General features: G+C 44.8%; 1 protein-coding gene across 3 annotated transcripts in view; it reads left to right on the forward strand.

The window, feature by feature from the left end:
• LOC149450733 (uncharacterized) overlaps positions 1–17,195 on the forward strand; it is a 65,876-nt gene extending 48,681 nt beyond the window's left edge. For all 3 annotated transcript variants that reach the window (XM_089691583.1, XM_089691584.1, XM_089691585.1), the window contains exons 11-12: positions 11,958–12,082; positions 15,426–17,195. In XM_089691583.1, the coding sequence (XP_089547709.1) occupies positions 11,958–12,082; positions 15,426–15,448 (148 nt within the window). In that variant the 3' untranslated portion in view covers positions 15,449–17,195. The remainder of the gene's footprint in view (positions 1–11,957; positions 12,083–15,425) is intronic.
• The last annotated feature ends 3,604 nt before the right edge of the window (positions 17,196–20,799 follow it).

The following is a 20,799-nucleotide window of genomic DNA, read 5'->3' on the forward strand; positions in this document are numbered from 1 at the left end:
TCTGACCACAACATTTCAACCAGTCCTCCTCTGCATCATTCAGATGTTCAGTGGCAAACTTCAGTCGGACCTGGACATGTGCGTTCTTGAGCAGAGGGACCTTGCAGGCACTGCAGGATTTCAATCCTTTTTGGTGTAGTGTGTTACCAATTGTTTTCTTGGTGACTGTGGTCCCAGCTGCCAGGAGATCATTGACAAGATCCTCATATGTAGTTCTGGGATGATTCCTCACTGTTCTTATGATCATTGATACTCCACAAGGCGAGATCTTGCATGGTGCACCAGACCTAGGGAGACTGACAGTTGTTTTGTGTTTCTTCCATTTGTGAATGATTGCACCAACTGTTGTCACCTTCTCACCAAGCTGCTTGGCGAAAGTTTTGTAGCCCAGTCCAGCCTTGTGTAGGACTACAATCTTGACATCCTTGGACAGCTCTTTGGTCTTTGCCATGATGGAGAGTTTGGAATCTGATTGTTTGATTGCTCCTGTGGACATTGTCTTTTATACAGGTAACAAAATGAGATTAGCAGCGCTCCCTTTAGGAGACTTCTTCTAATCTCAGCGTGTTACCTGGTAGCCAGAAATCCTGCTGAATGATAGGGGATCAAATACTTATTTCCCTCATGAACATGCAAATCAGTGCATAATGTGTTAGACATGCATTTCTCTTGAATTTTTTGTTGCTATTCTGTCTCTCAGTGTTACAATACACCTACCATTCGATTTTTAGACTGATCATTTCTTTGTGAGTGGGCAAACATTCAAAATCAGCAGGGGATCAAATACTTGTTTCCTTCACTGTAAATACAACAGATGTATAGAATGGGGAGGACTCAATAAATTATGTTTTACAGGATAGGTTCATCGTTGTTAACCACAAGCCTACAGGGCACTTATGCCCCCTTCCTGCCCAGGCCAATTTCCAGCTTTCAGCGCTGTCACACTTTGAGTGACAATTGCACGGTCATGCAACATTGTACCCATATGCAATTTTTAGCATTTTATTGTGACAGAGCTTTATTTTGGTGGTATTTAATCACCTCTGGGTTTTTTATTTTTTTTAAACAAACCAAAAACCACTGAAAATTTTGAAAAAAAAAACGTTTTTCCTAGTTTTTGTTATAAAATTTTGTAAATAAGTGATTTTTCTCCTTCACTGATGTGCGCTAATGAGGCTGCAGTGATGGGCACTGATAGGCCACACTGATGGACACTGATAGGTGGCACTGACGAGGAGGCACTGGTAGGTGGCACTGATGGGCATTGACAGGCATCACTGATGGGCACTGATACATGGCACTGATACATGGCACTGATAGGCGGCACTGATAGGCGGCACTGATAGGCGGCACTGACAGGTGGCACTGATAGGTGGCACTGATTGGCACTGATGGGTGACACTGAAAGGCAGCTCAGATGGGCACTGATATGTGGCATTGATGTGCACTGGTAGGCACTGATATGTGGCATTGATGTGGCACTGATGGGCACTGGCACGAGGCACTGATGGACACTGACACAAGGCACTGATGGACACTGACACAAGGCACTGATGGACACTGACTGGTGGCACTGCTAGGGCTACACTGATCATCAGGGCACACTGATCATCAGTGCCCTAATGATCAGTGTACATGTCCCCTCCGCAGAAACACGATTACCGGCTCTCCTCTCCTCTCAAGCTGTCAGCGTGACAGCTCGCGAGGAGAGAAATGCCGATAACCGGCATTTCCCTGTTTACATGTGATCAGCTGTGATTGGACACAGCTGATCACATGACCGAGCCGACATCTTCGGCTCTTTCCGTGATCGGTGATCCACTGTGTCCAAGGGACACAGCACACCGCCGATCGCCACGCTTCGCGCTCCCTGAGCCGCGCGTGCGTGGTGAGATTGGGAGGACGTCATATGACGTCCTCCCAGAATCAGAGAACCACCTTGCGTCCGTCATATTACTAATTGGGGGGCGGACGGTGGTTAAAAAAATAATACATGCACATGTTTTTGCAGGACAAAAATGTGCTTTTATTATTTTTTTTACACAGAAGCCTGCAGAGCATTGCACCTGTGATCAATGGATCACAGATGCAATGTCAGGCTCCTGCAGACACTTCTTACAGCTCTCTGCCTGTACTTCCATACAGGCTCTCAGTTACTGAGCTACAGAAAGTATCAATGGGCTACAAGTGCACATATCATTGCAATTGTTGTCTATTGAGTACTACAAGTACATCTGCAGAAGTGGAAGATGGGATTTGTAGTTTATTCATTCACAGATTCATGTTCATTGAACTGCAATTCAAATTGCAGTTCAATGTTTCTAAATGTAAAATAATGCAGCTAGGGAAAAATAATCCCTTGAGAGAGTACAACATTGGGGGTACATTGTTGGCCAACACTTCAGAGGAAAAGGACTTAGGGGTACTTATTTCAGATCATTGCAAAATGAGCAAACAGTGTGGCCATGCAGTGGGGAGAGTGAATAGAATTCTTGGATGCATCATTAGAGGGGTCACCAGCAGGAGGAAGGAGGTCCTGATTTTTAGACCTCATTTAGAATGCTGTGTCCAGTTCTGGAGACCTCACTTACAAAAAGATATTGATAAGATAGAACGAGTCCAGAGATGGGTAACAAAAATGGTGAAAGGTCTGGGGGATAAACATCTCAAGAGCGACTTCAGGAACTTAACATGTACAGTCTGGAGGAAAGAAGGGAAAGGGGAGACATGATTGAAACCTGTAAATACATCAAGGGGGTGAATAAGGTTCAGGAGGGCAGTTTTTTAAACATGAAACCTAAATCAAGAACTCGGGGACATGACCTTAAACTAAGTGGAGGAAAGTTCAAAACTAATCTCAGAAAGTACTATTTTACTGAGAGAGTAGTTGATGCTTGGAATAAACTTCCAGCAGAGGTAGTGAGCCAGTCAACAGTAAATAGCTTCAAACATGCTTGAGGCAATCATAGATCTATACTCAGCCAAAAAAGTTCACAAAAAAAAAACAAACAAACACCTCCCCAAATAAATTTATTTATTTATTTATCGAGTTTATATAGCGCCAAAGGGTTTGCTCAGCGCTGTACAATAGAGGGGGGGACAATACATGAAACAGAACAGTAACATCAAACAGTACACAAGGGTAAGAGGGCCCTACTCTTTCGAGCTTACAATCTAGGAGGGAGGGGGTAGAGGCACAGGAGGAAACGGCTGTGGGGGATGGAGTGGTAGGAGGAGGGAAGGGCAGCGGCTGTTAGGTGAGGGTGGGGTAGGCTTCCCTGAAGAGGTGGGTTTTCAGGGAGCGCCTGAAGGTGAGGAGGGAAGGTGACAGTCTGATGGATTGGGGTAGTGAGTTCCAGAGGATGGGGGAGGACCTGGAGAAGTCTTGCAGTCGTGCGTGGGAGGAGGAGACCAGGGAGCAAGATAGAAGGAGGTTCTGTGAAGAGCGAAGGGTACGGGTAGGGTGGTACCTGGGAATCAGGTCGGTGAGGTAGTTAGGGGCAGTGTTGTGGATGGCCTTATAGGTCAGGGTGAGCAATTTGAATTTAATGCGTTGGGCAATGGGGAGCCAGTGGAGGGAGAGGCAGAGGGGGGTGGCAGAGGTGGAGCGGCTGGTGAGGTGGATGAGTCTGGCCGCTGAGTTCAGGATGGTCTGAAGCGGGGAGAGCCTGCACTGGGGTAGGCCGGTGAGGAGGGAGTTGCAGTAGTCCAGGCGTGAGATAATCAGGGAGTGTACGAGTAGTTTAGTGGTGTCTGGGGTAAGGAAGGAGTGTATTTTGGCGATGTTCCGGAGGTGGAGCCTGCATGTATTTGTGAGTGATTTGACATGAGGTTGAAAGGAAAGGTTTGAGTCCAGAATGACGCCAAGGACCTTGGCTTGCTGGGCGGGATTGATGGTGGTGTTGTTGGTAGTGATGGAAAGGATGGGGGGGGGGGGCGCGGGAAGGGGGAAAGACGAGAAGCTCGGTTTTGGAGAGGTTGAGTTTGAGGAAATGGAGCGACATCCAGTCAGAGATGTCGTTTAGGAGGTGAGTGATGCGGGCGGAGAATGTGGGGGTGAGGTGAGGGGTGGATAGGTAGATTTGAGTATCATCAGCATAGAGGTGGTAATTGAAGCCGTGGGAGTGTATGAGTTTGCCAAGGGAGGAGGTGTAGATGGAGAAGAGAAGGGGTCCAAGGACAGAGCCCTGGGGGACCCCAACAGAGAGGGGGAGGGAAGAGGAGGTGACATCGTTGTAGGAAACGCTGAAGGAGCGTTGGGATAGATAGGACGAGAACCAAGAGAGAGCTTTGTCTCTGATGCCAAGGGAGAGTAGTTTATTAAGGAGGAGGGGGTTGTCGACTGTGTCAAAGGCCGCGGAGAGGTCTAGGAGGAGGAGGACAGAGTAGTCGCCTTTGGCTTTGGCGGTTAGTAGATCGTTGGTGATTTTGAGGAGGGCAGTTTCGGTGGAGTGTAGGGGACGGAAGCCGGACTGTAGTGGGTCAAGGAGGTTGCTGTCAGTTAGGTCGGCGCTTAGGCGATCGAAGACCAAGCGCTCAAGGAGCTTGGAAGTGAGTGGCAGCAGGGAAATTGGTCTGAGGTTGTTGAGGTCAGTGGGGTCCAGGGAGGGCTTTTTGAGTATGGGGGTGATGTGCGCATGTTTTAGGGGGGAGGGGAAGACGCCAGTAGAGAGGGAGAGATTGAAGATGTGGGTAAGGGTGCAGATGAGGGAAGAGGGGGGTGACCGGAGGAGTTGAGAGGGGATAGGGTCCAGGGGGCAGGTAGTAAGGCGGGCTTCTGAGAAGACTCTGGTGACTTCCTCAGTGGTAGTAGGGCTGAAGGAGTGCAGTGATGGGGGGGTTACGGTAGGCAGGGCCTTGTGTGTGGTGGGGGCAGTGCCGTTGCGAGGTCAGAGGAGGGGAGAGATGAGGGGGTGATGGAAGGGGGGAGTCTAGATGGGGAGGTAGATTGCAAGTTGACTATGTCCTTGCGGATTGCGTCAATCTTGTTGTGGAGATGAGTGGCAATCTCATGGGCGGTAAGTGAGGTACTGAGTGGAGGAGGGGGGAGAGAGAGCAGGGAGTTGAAGGTGGAGAAGAGTCGGCGAGGGCAGGTGGAGAGGGTGTTAATCAGGTTAACGAAGTAGGCCTGCTTGGCAGCGTGGAGGGAGGAGGTGTAGGTGAGGAAGGCAGATTTGTAGAGGGAGAATGCATGAGGGGACCTGGTTTTGCGCCATAGTCTCTCCAGCACACGACTGCGACGTTTGAGGCATTTAGTATGGTCGTTCTGCCATGGTTGGAGCGGTCTGGGTTTGATGTTGCGTGTGGTTAGGGGTGCCAGAGAGTCTAGGGTAGCTGATAGTGAGTCGTTATACGCGGTGGTGGCTAGGTCAGGACATGACAGTGGAAGGATGCTGTCGTGTAAGCGGTCGGCAGCCGAGTGGAGGGTGGCCGGGTGCAGGTTGCGGAGGTTGCGGCTGGTGATGGGTTGGCGCACTGGGGGGGGGGAGTTAGGGGAAGGGGAGATGGAGAACATGAGGAGGTGGTGGTCGGAGAGAGGGAAGGGGGTGTTAGTGAAGTGGTTAAGGGTACAGAGGTGGGAGAAGACGAGGTCCAGGGTGTTCCCATTGATGTGGGTGGAGGATTGAGTGTATTGTGTGAGCGCGAAGGAGGAGGTTAGGTGGAGGAGTTGGGAGGTAGCTGGGGTGTTGTCATTGATGGGGATGTTGAAGTCTCCGAGGATGATGGTCGGTAGCTCAGAGGAGAGGAAGAAGGGAAGCCAGGCGGCGAAGTCATCCAGGAAGCGGGCTATGGATCCGGGGGGCCTGTAGATCACTGCGATCCTTAGGGGGGTGGGTGAGAAGAGCCGGATGCAGTGAGCCTCGAAGGAGGAGAAGGTTAGGGAGGGGGGGTTAGGGAGGACCTGGAAGGTGCTCAGCGGTGATAGGAGCAGGCCGACCCCACCACCTTTGTGACCGCTCAGTCTTGGTGAATGGGACCAGACGAGACCTTCATGGGAGAGTGCCGCAGGGGAGGTAGTGTCAGTGGCCTGTACCCAGGTTTCGGTGATGGCTAGGAGGTTGAGGGAGTGGGAGATAAAGAGGTCATGGATGGCAGTTAGTTTGTTGCAAACCGAACGGGCGTTCAGAAGTGCAACTGAGAGAGGGGGGATGGATGCGGGGAGGAGGTGCACAGGTATGAGGTTGAGGGGGTTGCGGCGGCTGGCGGGAGCAGGGGGGTCCCTGGAGGGGGAGTTCCTGGAGGGGGGGAGGGGTGGTGAGGGGCCAGGGTTCGGGGAGATGTCCCCAGCGGATAGGAGAAGGAGAAGGGTGAGGAGGGTGGCATGGGAATGGGAGGTGCAGGAGCGTGTGGGTCTGGTAGTGGTGGCACGTGGGTCGATCGGGGAGTGGAGTACCAGGAGGAGGTGGTGAGTGCCGTAGTGGGGAGAGGGCAGAAGTGAAGGGGCAATGTAGAGCTGTTTTGGGGGGGTGGGCGGGTAGAGGGAGGCGATTTTTGGGATGGAGGAGAGGAAAACGAGGAGGAGAAGTGCAGGTGGCATGCTGGGGTGAGTGCAATGCTGTTCGGGTCAGGGGAGGTGAAGGGATACAGGTCAGGGCGAGGTGATGTGGAGAGTCTGTATCACCGTGGAGGAGTCCACTAGAGTCCTTCTGTAGCTGCAATCTGTGGGTGCAGTATGCTGGCGTCCGAGGGGTCATCAGTGGGTCCGGTGGATCGGCGAGTGGAGGGGTCGTAGGGTGTGATGTCTGGGGGTGTTGGTAGGCACGGCGTCTGGTGATGCTGGCGGCTCGGTGACTGGAGATTCGCTGGGTGGTCCGGGAGATTCGCTGGGCGACGTCTTGATTCGCTGGGTGGTCCGGGTGTTGGGTGTCCAGAGGTGGTAGCTGGGTGCCCGGTAGCTGGGTGTCCAGGGGTGGTAGCTGGGTGCCTGGTAGCTGGGTGTCCAGGGGTGGTAGCTGGGTGCCCGGTAGCTGGGTGTCCAGGGGTGGTAGCTGGGTGTCCGGTAGCTGGGTGCCCGGTAGCTGGGTGTCCAGGGGTGGTAGCTGGGTGTCCGGTAGCTGGGTGCCCGGTAGCTGGGTGCTGGGTGTCCAGGGGTGGTAGCTGGGTGCCCGGTAGCTGGGAGCAGGGTGTCCAGGGGTGGTAGCTGGGTGCCCGATAGCTGGGTGCAGGGTGTCCAGGGGTTGGCCCAGAACTGATGTATGGGTTGGGTAGCGGAGCAGCGATCAGTGGGCCTGAGCTGGTTCCTGGTGGTCAAGGATGGACGCAGGGCTGGTGGGGGAGGGCCCTGCGGAGGCTGGCAGGTCTGTGGGGATCGGTGGTGGCAGCTTACCCGTTCTGGTGGTGCTGCCGTGCAGGTATCCTGGGGTGGTCCTGGGCTGCTGTCAGCTTGGTGGTCCTTGCTTGCTGTTCCTGGTGGTCCAGGGTAGTCAACGAGGACCCAGGGCTGATGGGGAGGGCCCTGGGCAGGCAGGCAGGTCGGTGGCAGAGCGGAGACGGTCCGGGCGGATGTCCGGCGATGCGGTCCGGTCGTGGCTCGGCCGCGGCAAATATTGAGGCCCCGGCTTCAGGTGCGCGGGTAGGCCGCGATTCCCGGAGTTCCGGGAAGAGGTCCAGAAGCCTTCCCTGGTGGTCGGGCTGGGCCGGGAGTGTCTTAGGGGCCCCGCTGGGGTCCGCTGCGGGCCGGATGGCAGCGGATTGGGGCTAGGAGCACAGGAGCTCCTAACGCATGTCTGCTCCCGCCGCCATCTTTACCGTCTAAATAAATAAATAAAAACGGGCAGACTCGATGGATCACTCGGTCTTTTTCTGCCGTCACTTTTCTATGTATCTATGTTGTCAGGGTATTTCTATATAAAATGATAAAACTGATGAATTATGAACTCTAAAAATGACAAGGTCAAATCCTAAATGGAATCTTCAGGGCAAGATTACTGTTTCTAAAAAATTTGCTGAGACAAGAGTTTGTTATCTAAAGAATCCTACAAAGTAATAGATGACAAAAATAATAATGGTAACACCCTGAAAGCTCAGCTTTACACAAACGCCCGTATTTACCAAGTCCAAACATTCAGCTCAAATCCTGAGATGGTTAAAGAGAGCAGGAAAAAAAGACAATGTTGAGAACTCTCACACCACATATCAGCACATACAATTCTTTGCTGGATTACCACACAAGTGTTTGTCAGCCTTCCCCCCCTCCGAAAAACAATAGTCCTCTCAGCATGAATAGAAAAGGCTATCTTCTGAAAAACCCAGTGTTTATTCGAACATTGAACCATGTCAATTCAGATGGAATTCCCAATCAGTCATTAATCGGATGAAGTGAGAGTTTCAAAGAATAGACTTATTCAAGATTTGCTTATGGAGATTATAATCATATGTATAATTCTTTTTTCTTGCTATGTTCAAAGGATACAATCACATTAAGTATCAATAACTCATCAATCAAATTGTAATAACATAAACTATGGGAGGAAATTCTGGATGGAAATTTGTAATCATATTTAAAGGAAATGACTGGCCAATAGAATGTTTCCATATATCAGGTTGCAAGTGTCATATCATAAAGACACCCAGGAGATACTATACTGTACTGCAAAGGACATGATATATTCGAACGATAACCTGAAATAGGGTATCTGTACTTGGATATCCTGATAAATTATGAAAGAGTTTTTTTATCATTAAAAGATGACACCATAATAAGGGTTGATAGCCCAAGTGACAGATTCTTACATAATAAAGTTGTAGTTTAATATAAAACCAACTCACTAGGTCATTTATAAAGAGAGATGTCTGTTATAACAACTTTAATATGTCATATATATATATTTCTTATAGTAACATGAATAAAATTTTGATTAGTTTTGATCCTTGTAGGAAAGTCAGATCCACATTCCTGAGACATGACTACCCTCTAGTGGACAGGTACAGCAACGACTAAATACATATTCTAATAATGAATATTTATATTGTCCAATCAGAAGACAGTCAACATTTAGTTTGGGTAGACAATGGGTCCAAATGCTAGAAAATCAGGAGTTGGTTGCGATAAGGAGGGGGGTGCTACTCAAATGCTTCTCAAACAAGAGACTTGGACTTCTTCACCTTGGTTGCTGAGTCCTGAGAGACTTGTCTGTCGCCATTGCTGTCATGTTGCTTCCAGACTTCGCCTAAGACAAAGACGACATATATATATAGACTCACTGACCACTTTATTAGGTACACCTGTTCAATTTCTTGGTAACACAAATTGCTAATCAGCCAATCACATGGCAGCAACTCAATGCATTAAGGCATCTAGACGTGGTGAAGACGACTTGCTGAAGTTCAAACCGAGCATCAGAATGCGGAAGAAAGAGGATTTAAGTGACTTTGAAAGTGACATGGTTGTTGGTGCCAGACGGGCTGGTCTAAGCATTTCATAAACTGCTGACCTACTGTGATTTTCACACACAACCACCTCTAGGGTTTAGGGAGAATGGTCCGAAAAAGAGAAATCATCCAGTGAACGGCAGTTGTGTGGATGAAAATGTCTTGTTGATGTCAGAGGTCAGAGCAGAATTGGCAGACTGGTTGGAGATGATAGAAAGGCAATAGTAACTCAAATTACCACTCATCACAACCAAGGTATGCAGAATATAATCTCTGTACGCACAACATGTTGAACCTTGAAAGCAGAAGGGGTACAGAAGCAGAAGACCACTCTAGGTGCCACTCCTGTCAGCTAAGAATAGTAAACGGAGGTTACAATTCGCACAGGCTCACCAAAATTGGTCAGTAGAAGATTGGAAAAACGTTACCTGGTCTGATGAGTCTCTAATTTCAGCTGCAACATTCAGATGGTAGGGTCAGAATTTGGCGTAAACAACAAGAAAGCATGGATCCATCCTGCCTTTAATAGTATCAACAGTTCATGGATCTTCAGCCGACAAATCTGCTGCAACTGCGTGATGCTGTCATGTCAGAATGGACCAAACTCTCTGAGGAATGTTTGCAACACCTTGTTGAATCTATGCCACAAAGAAGTAAGGCCGTTCTGAAGGGAAAAGGGGGTCCAACCCAATACTAATAAGGTGTGCCTAATAAAGTGGCCAGTGAGTGTGTATATATATATATATATATATATATATACAGTATCTCACAGAAGTGAGTACACCCCTCACATTTTTGTGAATATTTAAAATCTTTTTCATGTGACAACACTGAAGAAATGACATTTTGCTACAATGTAAAGTAGTGAGTGTACAGCTTGTATAACAGTGTAAATTTGCTGTCCTCTCAAAACAACTCAACACACAGCTATTAATGTCTAAACCGCTGGCAACAAAAGTGAGTACACCCCTAAGTGACAATGTCCAAATTGGGCCCAATTCCCTCCCCAGTGTCAAGTGACTCGTTAGTGTTACAAGGTCTCAGGTGTGCATGGGGAGCAGGTGTGTTTAAATTTGGTGTTATCATGTGTACTCACTTCTGTGAGATACTGTGTGTGTGTATATATATATATATATATAGTTATTTATTATTTATTTAAGTTACTTATATAGCGCCGTCAATTTACGCTTTACATATATATTGTACATTCACATCAGTCCCTAACCCTCAAGGGGTGTACAATCTAAGGTCCCTAACTTACATTCATACATACACATACTAGGACCAGTTTAGACAGGAGCCAATTAACCTACCAGCATGTCTTTGGAGTGTGGGAGGTAACCGGATTACCCGGAGGAAACCCACGCAGTCACAGAGAGAACATGCGAACTCCAGGCAGGTAGTACCAGGGTTGGGATTCGAACCAGCGACCCTAGTACTGCCAGGCGGAAGTGCTAACCATTTAGCCACTGTGCTACCCATTATATATATATATATTCTTTGTATATAAATTACTCCTGTTTATCTACCAACTTGCATATATTTTTATAGTTGATATATTATCACATTAGCTCAAAAGATTTCAAAAGAGTTATATTGTGGTGGGTATCAGGTTATTTCAATTTTCCATATAGCTGGAGGCACTGAATCTCCATTTTATGTATAATTCAGGAACTGTCTCTTGCATTAATAATTTATAATTCACATTAGAATCCATCACATTGTTATTGTCCTGTTACCACAACAATGTGTGCCGTTTTTAAATGTTCCAACAACTGTGTGTGTGGAGAGGGGTGCAGGGGGCTGGTGCATAGTAACATGTTACTCCCTAAATAGGTATAGGTACCTAGAAATATCTGTTCATGTCACACAGACACACTAAATAATGATGCAATGCTCATGTGCACTCATGTCTCCTGATGGTCTTCTCTAGTAGAATAGGAAAAAAGTACGGCAAGGCGACACATGCCAAGAATGAAATATGACCGTGTGAGTGGGGCATAAAGAGCCAGTTGTTATGTCCTATTATGTATTTTTCTGCTGTTGCATTGTTATTGATGTTGTGATGTGTGCTGATATACTAGTTTTGTGGTGGTGCCGTGCCAATACAATTGGTTATTGTGTGCATTTAGTACCTTCACTTTCATTTCCCCTCTTGTTTTATGCTCTTAATGCACTCCTAACTAGACCCTTCCTGCTTCTTTCATGTTTCATCAGTTCTGTTTATCATAGAGACAGGGCCTAGAAAGTCATTGTCTTCTTACCCTTCTAAAAACTGGATAAATATTACTTGTGCTGTACTTACCTGAAGCAACATTGCATTGGATTTAACTTCTACGTCTTATTGAATAGTTAAGTTGACTGTGGCTTCTGCCAAGTCAACGAGTGCTAAAACTATCCACAATGACTGGGTCTAAGGAGGTATGTCATTGCATATATTGGCATTTGAAACAGAACTCCAGTTGGCTAAAAGTATGTTGTTTATATGCTACACTCACAATGAAGTCTGTTGAAGTACAAAAACACACAAAAATTAGAATGCTTAAAGTATTTGTCTTTTTTTTCCTTTCTGTCTTCTTGTTTAGACCACCATCAGCTGGACCCTTGGAGACCAAAACTATTATAAAAATATATAAATGTGATTATGGTCGCTGCAGAAGGGCATTCAGTAATCTTTCGAAATTTAAAATCCACAAAAGCAAACATACAGGTTAGTACATATTACTGAGGAAGAATCAATTTATGAAAATGAATAATGACTTCAAGTCCAACTCTGGTACTCAAAGCCAGAAATTCCACTACTGCTGTACCTGGAAATCCTCTCACTTGGTGTGCACACAGGCATTTTAACCCGAGAGATTACTTGATACCTTTCGTTCTGGCCGTCTTGCAGTTGAAATTTGACTAAAAATCAGCCTTTTCTTAGGGCGGACACACACTGATCGAAATTTGGCTGGTTTAGTAGGGACAGGACAAATTTTAATCCATGTATGGGCAGACTGATTGTACAGAAGTTGACCTACCAATCAACTTCTGTACAACCAGCCTGTCGGATTTTTCTGGAACAATCAGTGCCACTGGTTATAGCACTAAACAGTGTATCCTGGTGGTGGGAAGGCTCAGCAGGAGTGATTTCCCCATCCACGGGGAATTGGGTCATTTTTTTTTTTTTCATTTAACCCACTGGTTGAATTAAAAAAAATGTTGAATGTATGGCCAGCTTTACTCTTAAGGGATATAATTCAACCTTGTTCATTCTATTTCAGAAACCTCTGACTTCACTTTAACTTGTTAAAAGGTTTATTCAAGGTGTCTCACTGATCAGACCCAGATTACAGCATCCCGTGTTTCCTTAGGATCTTAATTTGTTTATCTCTACTCTTCAAAAACCATCCTTTGAACTCATTAGGGAATTGCCTATAGGGTATGGCAGGCCATAGAGGGTCATTTATCGGCCGAATTTTCAACTGATAAACGAAAAATCGGTCGGCCCCATTGCCGATGCTGCCACCCATGTCCACAAAAAACTGCAGTTTTTCGCAGATTTTCCAGCATGACCGATAACAATAAATGAGGAGATCCGTGAAAAATGGCCGACCGGCTGGCCCCACTAACGGCGTGATTATCGGCCGATTTTTCGTGCGGACGAAAATTCAGCCGATAAATGACCCATCTATGGCCTGCATATCTCTCCTGCAAATTGGCCTTCTTGGTGGCTCTCATGTCTGAGACTTTCAAAGTGATTAGCTCTTTTGTAATTAACCATTCCTGCTGCTTCACAAGGATAAAGTAGTCTTACATTCAAGACCCTCCTTTCGGCCTAAGGTGGTATCTGCCTTCCACCCTGTTGACAACCCTGTCCTTCCTACCTTGTGCTCTGCTCCTAAGCATCCCAGAATAAATTGCTCTCCATTGTCTGCACATGGTCAGAGCTTTCAAAGTCTATCTGAAAACCACAGCCTCTATTCAAAAATGGACTCTTATTTTGTCTTGCCAAAATGGGAACATGGGGCACCCTGCGTCCAAGCCCTCTATTGCTAAGTGGCTAGCAAAATGCTCAATTTCATATGCATTCTGGCACTGTGAGAAGGCCCTAAAATGTAATTTATAAGTAGGGTTGCAACCTCATCCCTTTAAAACCAAACGCATAATAATTACACAGGTTCTGTGGCTGATTAATGTAATTAAAATCACTTAGTGCCTTATCTGCATTAAATTAGTCTCAGAACCTGTGTAATTAACATGTGTCCGGTTTTAAAGGGATTAGGTGGCAACCCTATTTGTAAGGCATTAGGGAGTTAAACGATCTGTAGGTTGTAAATCACTCTGCTAGCACATATCCCCCCATTCCCTTATACAGGACTCTGCAAAGTTAGATTATTGCACCCACCCATAGGACACTAGTAGCGGTCATGGATCTGGAGGACTGGAATAGGGCCTGGTTGTTTATAGCTAAATGTTCATTTAATACAACCACGCTGGAGGCGGCATACAAAGTATTGTTTCGTTGGTATTGGGTCCCAGCTACTTTGGTGAACCCTGCCTCGGTGTTGTGGTCATCGTGATGATGTGTTGCAAATGTGGTCATGCCCGAAACTGATTCATTTTTGGTCTCATGTATTTGGCCTCCTTTTCACTTTGTTCCAACTCTCCGTACGCCAGGATGCTCGGTAAACTTTGCTTCATTGTCCCATACCGGGCCTGTTGGCTCATCAGCAGAAGTTGGCTTCCTATTTGTTCTTGTCGGCAACTAGAACAATTGCTCAGGCATGGAAGAGCCTGTCTGTCCCTCTTCAGGGGTGCAGGACCATATGACCACTCTGATGCTCTATGAACAGATATTAAGTATCTGTAACGACTCCCGTTGGAAGTTTTTGAAAATATGGGAGCCGTGGTTGACATATGCTTTTTCCACGCTCCCCCCAGCTAGTCTGGGTTTGTGATGTTGTTTGGTGTTGACGTTCCTGGACCCCTGCTCCTGGTCTTGTCTTCTTCCTTTTCTACTCCTTTTTCCTTTCTATTTTTGCCTGCCTTTTGTGAGGCGGTGGATAGCTGCATTTGGTTTGAGCTACTGTCATTGTATATCACTATTTTTGTAATTTATGTGCCATTGATAGCCCCTGCATGGGTGCGTCTTGTTGCTCAAGTCTTGTTAAAATGTTACAAATTTAAAAAAAACATTGAAATACAAAAAAAAAGGGGCAGAGAGGAGAGGAAGTCCTCTTCTCCCTGCTCCCAGTTAGATAGATAAGGCTGGCCAAACATTTATACACTTTTCCTTTTAGGTTTACCAAAACGACATAATATGAAGTCAAACCTAAACACTTTCATTTTGTGTACAATTATTTATTTATTTCAGGTACTTATATAGCGCTGTCAATTTACACTGTGCTTTACATATGTATTGTACATTCACATCAGTCCCTAACCCTCAAGGGGTGTACAATCTAAGGTCCCTAACTCACATTCATACATACACATACTAGGGACAATTTAGACAGGAGCCAATGAACCTACCAGCATGTCTTTGCAGTGTAGGAGAAACTGGAGTACCCAGAGGAAACTCATGCAGGCACAGGGAGAACATGCAAACTCCAGGCAGGTGGAGCCGTGGCTGGGATTTGAACCAGTGACCCTAGTACTGCCAGGCAGAAGTGCTAACCATTTAGCCACTGTGCCAGCCTTCAGGCAGTCCCTTGAACTACATAGTAAAGGTAAATCTAAAGGACATTGAATAAGAAAATTGTATAATGTGTGGCCAGCTTAAGTATAAGCTGCTGGGGGGTGAGCTTTATAGTGAACCTATTGGTTTAGGTAGGTGTACTTTATTGCCTTTTCTAGTCTGGTGTGCCTCAATGCCAGTTGACATTCATCTTTTCAGTACATCACTGTAAGTGGCATCCATCTCTTTCACAATCTGACCTCTTTTTAGTGGCCATATACAAACCGTATGGGACGTAAAGGACAAATAACAGCTGTACATCACTATGTAAGTAAAGAAGAAATGCTAGAAGTGCTATTGACTGATTTTGCTTTTATGTTTATTCCACCAGGTAAAGGCAAGGCTTCCATATGACAAGATCTTACTAGCATTGTGTACAGTTGTGGGGCAAATTCATAGACTTCCTTGTTTGCTACTCTACAGCGCTAGAAGCACTTATTGGAAAATTCTACAAGCCCCAAGAAGAGATGTTCCTTCAGTCACATCCGATCAGAAGGTCCAGTCTTCTCTTATACATTTTAAGTGGTGCTCCGGCTTATATTCCATGGAAAGAAAGTCTCATCCTCAGATTTGGAGAGTATGCAAACTGATATGTCGTTTCTGTACACGTGCAGGAAACAAGGACATTTAGTGGATAAACTTGACAAATGCTTCTTTCATCCGGAAAGAATGGATTTCATGCCTATTTTTCTATATACTGACTGTTGCTGTTTATTTTCAGGAGGGGAGGAGTTGGTCGGGTATATATGGTAGGCTAACCTAAAAGGAACTTTTATTCCACTTGATCCTGACTAAAATCTTGTCCACTGATAATTTCCTATTTTCACTGCTTTTGCTGCAGTCTTATCAGTTACAATGTTCCCAGCTATCTCTGATACTTACTAAACCCCTCCCCTCTATGCAGTGGAGGTTTCTGTAGTTCTGTCTAGGATGACAATGCTGCTGCTCCTTACATACAGTATAATAAATAAACTGTCACTCTAGGGCCGGAAATGTGTTACTGGTGGGATCATCAGGTGAAGTTAAAAAAAAAAAAACCTAACGCAGCCACAACATTTAGGCTTGTTTCACACAGGTTTCAGCAGTGTGAACAGCAAGCTTTGACAAAGCATTTGCAGAGCTTTCAGAAAGCATTGTTGAAGCATTTAAAGCACCCTTCAGCTTCAGTTGTAAATGTTGAACACAGATCCTAATGAGAATGTTGCCACTTTAAACAAGCTGCTAGCAGGCTTTCAACAAGCTTCAAGAAGCGCTGAAAACTGCTAGCAGCTTGTTTAAAGTGGCAATCATCACTCCCATTAGGATCTGTATAAAACATTTAGAAGCTAAAGCTGAATGATACTTTATAAGCTTCCAGAAAGCTCTGCAAATTATTTGTCAAACTTTGCTATTCACACTGCTCTTATACAAGCTGAAGTCCATGTGAAACAGGCCTTATGGAATGGTAAGCTGCAATCCATTCTTGGTTTTAAGTTTAAATACTCTTTAAATGGAATCCATCAGGAGAAAGGTATTGGAGCTGTTTTTGCTAAATTGTTTTGTATAGTGTAGTAAGAAGTGTAAGCTTCAGGTATGTCCTTCTCATCTTTGGTTCAGTTCCTTGTAAACCACTAGAATAAGTAGACAGCCAGTGAACTATTTACTTGCAGACTTGTTTTGGGTCTGTGACTTCACTGACATGTAGTGAAGGAATGGTGAGGACCAGAATTTGCACCTGATCTGAATATTTTCTTAGTCCCAGAACAAGCATGCTGCAAGTGAATAGGAAACTTTAGTCTGCATACTTGCCTTAGAAAGCACTGAAACCTTTGGATTAGCATGACAGCTAAAAACTAAAGTTCAGCAATGGAAACCTCTATATTGTCTCAGGTTTTCATTGTAAATAATGCTATACACCTGGGTTAGGATTGTTAAAATTTGTTTTATAGTTTTTTTTTTATTATATTTTTAACATTTTAAAGAAGTTACAGTATCTAAATTGCATTTCACAATTATTGGTTGCAGAAAACTGGTAATGACAATAACATTCATAGCAACACTGTAAAGACATCTATAAATGAACATAAAAAAAGACAATAAACTTTCATGGTTAGCCAAAGAAGTCTGGTCAATAATTCTTATTTATAGAGGTAATGAACATGGGAGATCATGGGAGTCACCACCTCCTGGGTCACGGCTACCCAACAGGGTAAAAATATTGAATAAAATATAAGAAAATGGTTGGCAGGAAAGATGGAAGGAGGGTCAAGAAAGGGTAAAAGGGGAGGGTTGAAGTGAGACCAACTGAAAGAGCAAAAAAGATCCGCTCCAGGTGAGTGCCGAATTTGCATAACCCCCTCCACAGACATGCGGGTCCTGGCCCGATCTGTGATAACAGATGCAATGGAAAAACAGAAAGGTTGGCCGCACAAACAGCAATGGAGCTGTTATGTTCTTATCATATTGCATGTAAAGGATTCCAATAAAGGATTTCATCCACCACATTGCTGTTTGTGCGGCCAACTATTCTGTTTTTCCATTGCATCTGAGATTTGAAGTGGTGGTGAATGGACCAGGGGAGGGGCAGCAAAGTAGGTAAGCAGTAAGCTGGGTCTTTTCCTCCCCCCTCAGAGGGCATCTTCCAAGTGATAACAGCTCAACTTCAGAACTTCTTGAACTTTGTTAAAAGCCTGCTAGTAGCTTTCCTAAAGTGGCAGTCAACACTCCTATTAGGTTCAACAGTTACAAACTGAAATTGAATAGTACTTTAAAAACTTCAACAAAGTTTGCTAAAAGCTCTACAAATGCTTTGTCAAAGCTTGCAGTTCACACTGCACTTATACCAGCTGCAGCCAGAGTGAAATAGGCCTTGCGTTTCAGGAATTGGCTTCTAATTACTATGTTATGTTCACCTGTGTAACTGAAGTTTTGATAAAAATACATATACTTTTGAGGCAGATATAGAGTAGCCGTACACATAGATTTCTCCATCCATGGTAAACAGCAGGAATGGAGGAATCTCCTCTTCTGGCTATTGTATTCAGACAGACGGCAGATGTCTTCTGGAAAGTCATTCTAGATTAGCTAGGGCTATTAAATCCACTAAGGAGTTATTTGATTTCATATTAATGCATATAGTATGTATATAGTAGCAGAGCAGAAAATCACTGAAAGTTTAAGAGGACCTGCTGCAGAAGAAATTCACAACCTAAAGCTGAGAGTCTGTGTGGCTTTGAATCACATTGAGGGAGGTGCCCCTGATTTGGAACAAAGTCCCTCTGTCCTCCTCATTTGTCCTTCATTTTGGTTTGATCCATATAGTTGTACATAAAATGCACTATGTATCCTTCAAAAAGTGTTTCACAGTGCTAAGCCTTTCATCCAGTTTTTAAATCGTTGCATTTGTAAACTTCAAAATGCCAGTATAAAGGAATAGTAGCGGTAAAAAAAAGCACTTGTGGGTTTAACTAATCTTTTTTGTATAATTCTTCTTTAAGGGGGCATGGTGGGTGGTGTCCTATACCTACATACATTTGCTAATAGGTGTCCCTTGTTCCCCTCTCAAAAAGTTGGGAGATATGCATTGTACTCTGTGTATGGTAAAGTAGAAAAGCTTCCTGTTTTAATGTACAAGTTACATAGTTAGTCTGGCTGAAAAAAGACAAAAGTCCATCCAGTTCAACCATTCAAAAAAAAAAAAAAAATTATAATCCTATACCCACAGTTGATCTAGAGGAAGGCAAAAAAACCCAGCAAGGCATGATCCAATTTGCTCCTGCAGGGAAAAAAAATCCTTCCTGATCCCCCGAGAGGCAATCAGATATTCCCTGGATCAACTTTACCTATAAAAGTTAGTATCCGGTTATATTCTGTGTATCTAAGAAAGAATCCAGACCTTTTTTAAAGCAATCCACTGAGCTGGCCAGAACCAACTCTTGAGGGAGTCTATTCCACATTTTCGCAGCTCTCACTGTGAAGAAACCTTTCCGTGCTTGGAGATTACATTTCTTTTCCTCCAGAACAAATTTATCAACAAAGAGGAGAGAAACTGTTCAACTATATTGTCTGAGTGGATAGGATCTTGCATCAGATTTTCCAAAAGAAAGGGAATGACCTCCAAGCTGCTAATATAGTTTGACTCAGTAAAGTCAAACTATGTCTATGATATAATGGATAGGCAGGACAAGCACTCGGCAGGACTGTAGAGCCAAACTGGAGCTGGAAGCGGAGTCAGAGTAATAGCCAGGGTCAGCAATGAGGTACCGGAACATCAGACAGTGATGAGGTCAGGAGGAAGCCAGAATCAGAAACCGATGAGCAGAAGCAAAAACAGAATCCAAGAGCAGGTCAATGGCAAGCCGGGTCAGTAACGGATACACACAGGATACAGCAGGACACAGGGAATTAGCTGAAGACCAGTCAGCACTGAGAGTAAGAGTCTCTTTTAAATAGTTCATCTGGCGCCAGAAAATGTGGGTATGCTCCCGCGTGCGTGCTCCCGTGTGCACGCATTCTTGCACACGTGTGAGCCTATGCTCATTTTTATTAGCAAAGCACCCGTGCTCATTTCTATGCGCGATGTTGCACACATGTGCATTTCTATGTGCCATTTGCCGTACAGGAATTCCCTACATTATGCCTGGGAAATGTCTATGCTGCTACTGCTTTACCTGTCAGTCTTCAGTCAAACAGATAAATAAAAAATGGAGTAAATCAAAACAGTATTCCCCGATTCCAACACAGCAAACACTTTTCTCCTGCGCTGGGAATGGACTCAGCAGAACCAATATGAATGTTCTGGAATGTGCACTGCTTGCTGCCCTCAACAGACCGGGGCAATCCAAATTCCCTAAATTCCCTAAATGCAAATGAAAAAACAAAAAGTGCCTAGTGCATTATTGTTTAAAAGTATTTATTGAGAGGAAAAAAAAGTAAGTATCATACTCAGAATACACAAAAAACACAGGCATATCACACTGAACAAGCTGTCCAATCCAAATCGCATCTGAGTCCATACGATGGAACCCTGGATGACCAACTGGCTAACACGTTTCGAGGACTCAGCCTCTTCCTCAGAGCCAACACTTCAAGAGTCTGCACCTCTCCTATATAGGCTAACAAATGATGACAGTGGGCCGTATCAAATCTACCCAGAGGCGGAGACTTTCATCACATGATCCATTCGCATATATTACCGAATTAGGATAAAATAGTAAAAAACACACACAAGAATAAAAAATACCTTTATATATTAACATATGATTGCGAGTGCATAAATACTTAGACTTCTATATAAGTATATGGTGTTGAGACAGGTAACACAATGATGGAATGATAGTTAATGGTGTGAGGCATATAAAGTAAGATGTAAACAGGAGACCTGTATAATGTGTGTAGCGGGAGCGCACGCCAGCATGTGCGGTCCACCACCACATTGCTGGACCGTTAGACTCGGACTGCAGTCAGCTGGACATGGAAACTCTCTCCTGTGTCCTAGCCAACGCGACTCAGCATAGGCAGCCAATCTAATATTTATCTATATATCCCTCTCTCTAATAAAATTGTTATTGTTAAAATTGTTATAAAATAGTTGACTCTTGTAATTACAATTATAAAATGAATATACTGCTGGAAAAACACATGTATTACTAAATGAATGTGTCCTTTTTTAAAATGAAATATTATTCTCACTGATAGTTATATAAAAAAATAAAAAGGGGAGGATA

This window comes from Staurois parvus, unplaced genomic scaffold (genome assembly GCF_062004578.1).
Source record: "Staurois parvus isolate SC_StPar_1 unplaced genomic scaffold, SC_StPar_1.0 ptg000564l, whole genome shotgun sequence".
Taxonomy (NCBI): Eukaryota; Metazoa; Chordata; class Amphibia; order Anura; family Ranidae; genus Staurois; species Staurois parvus.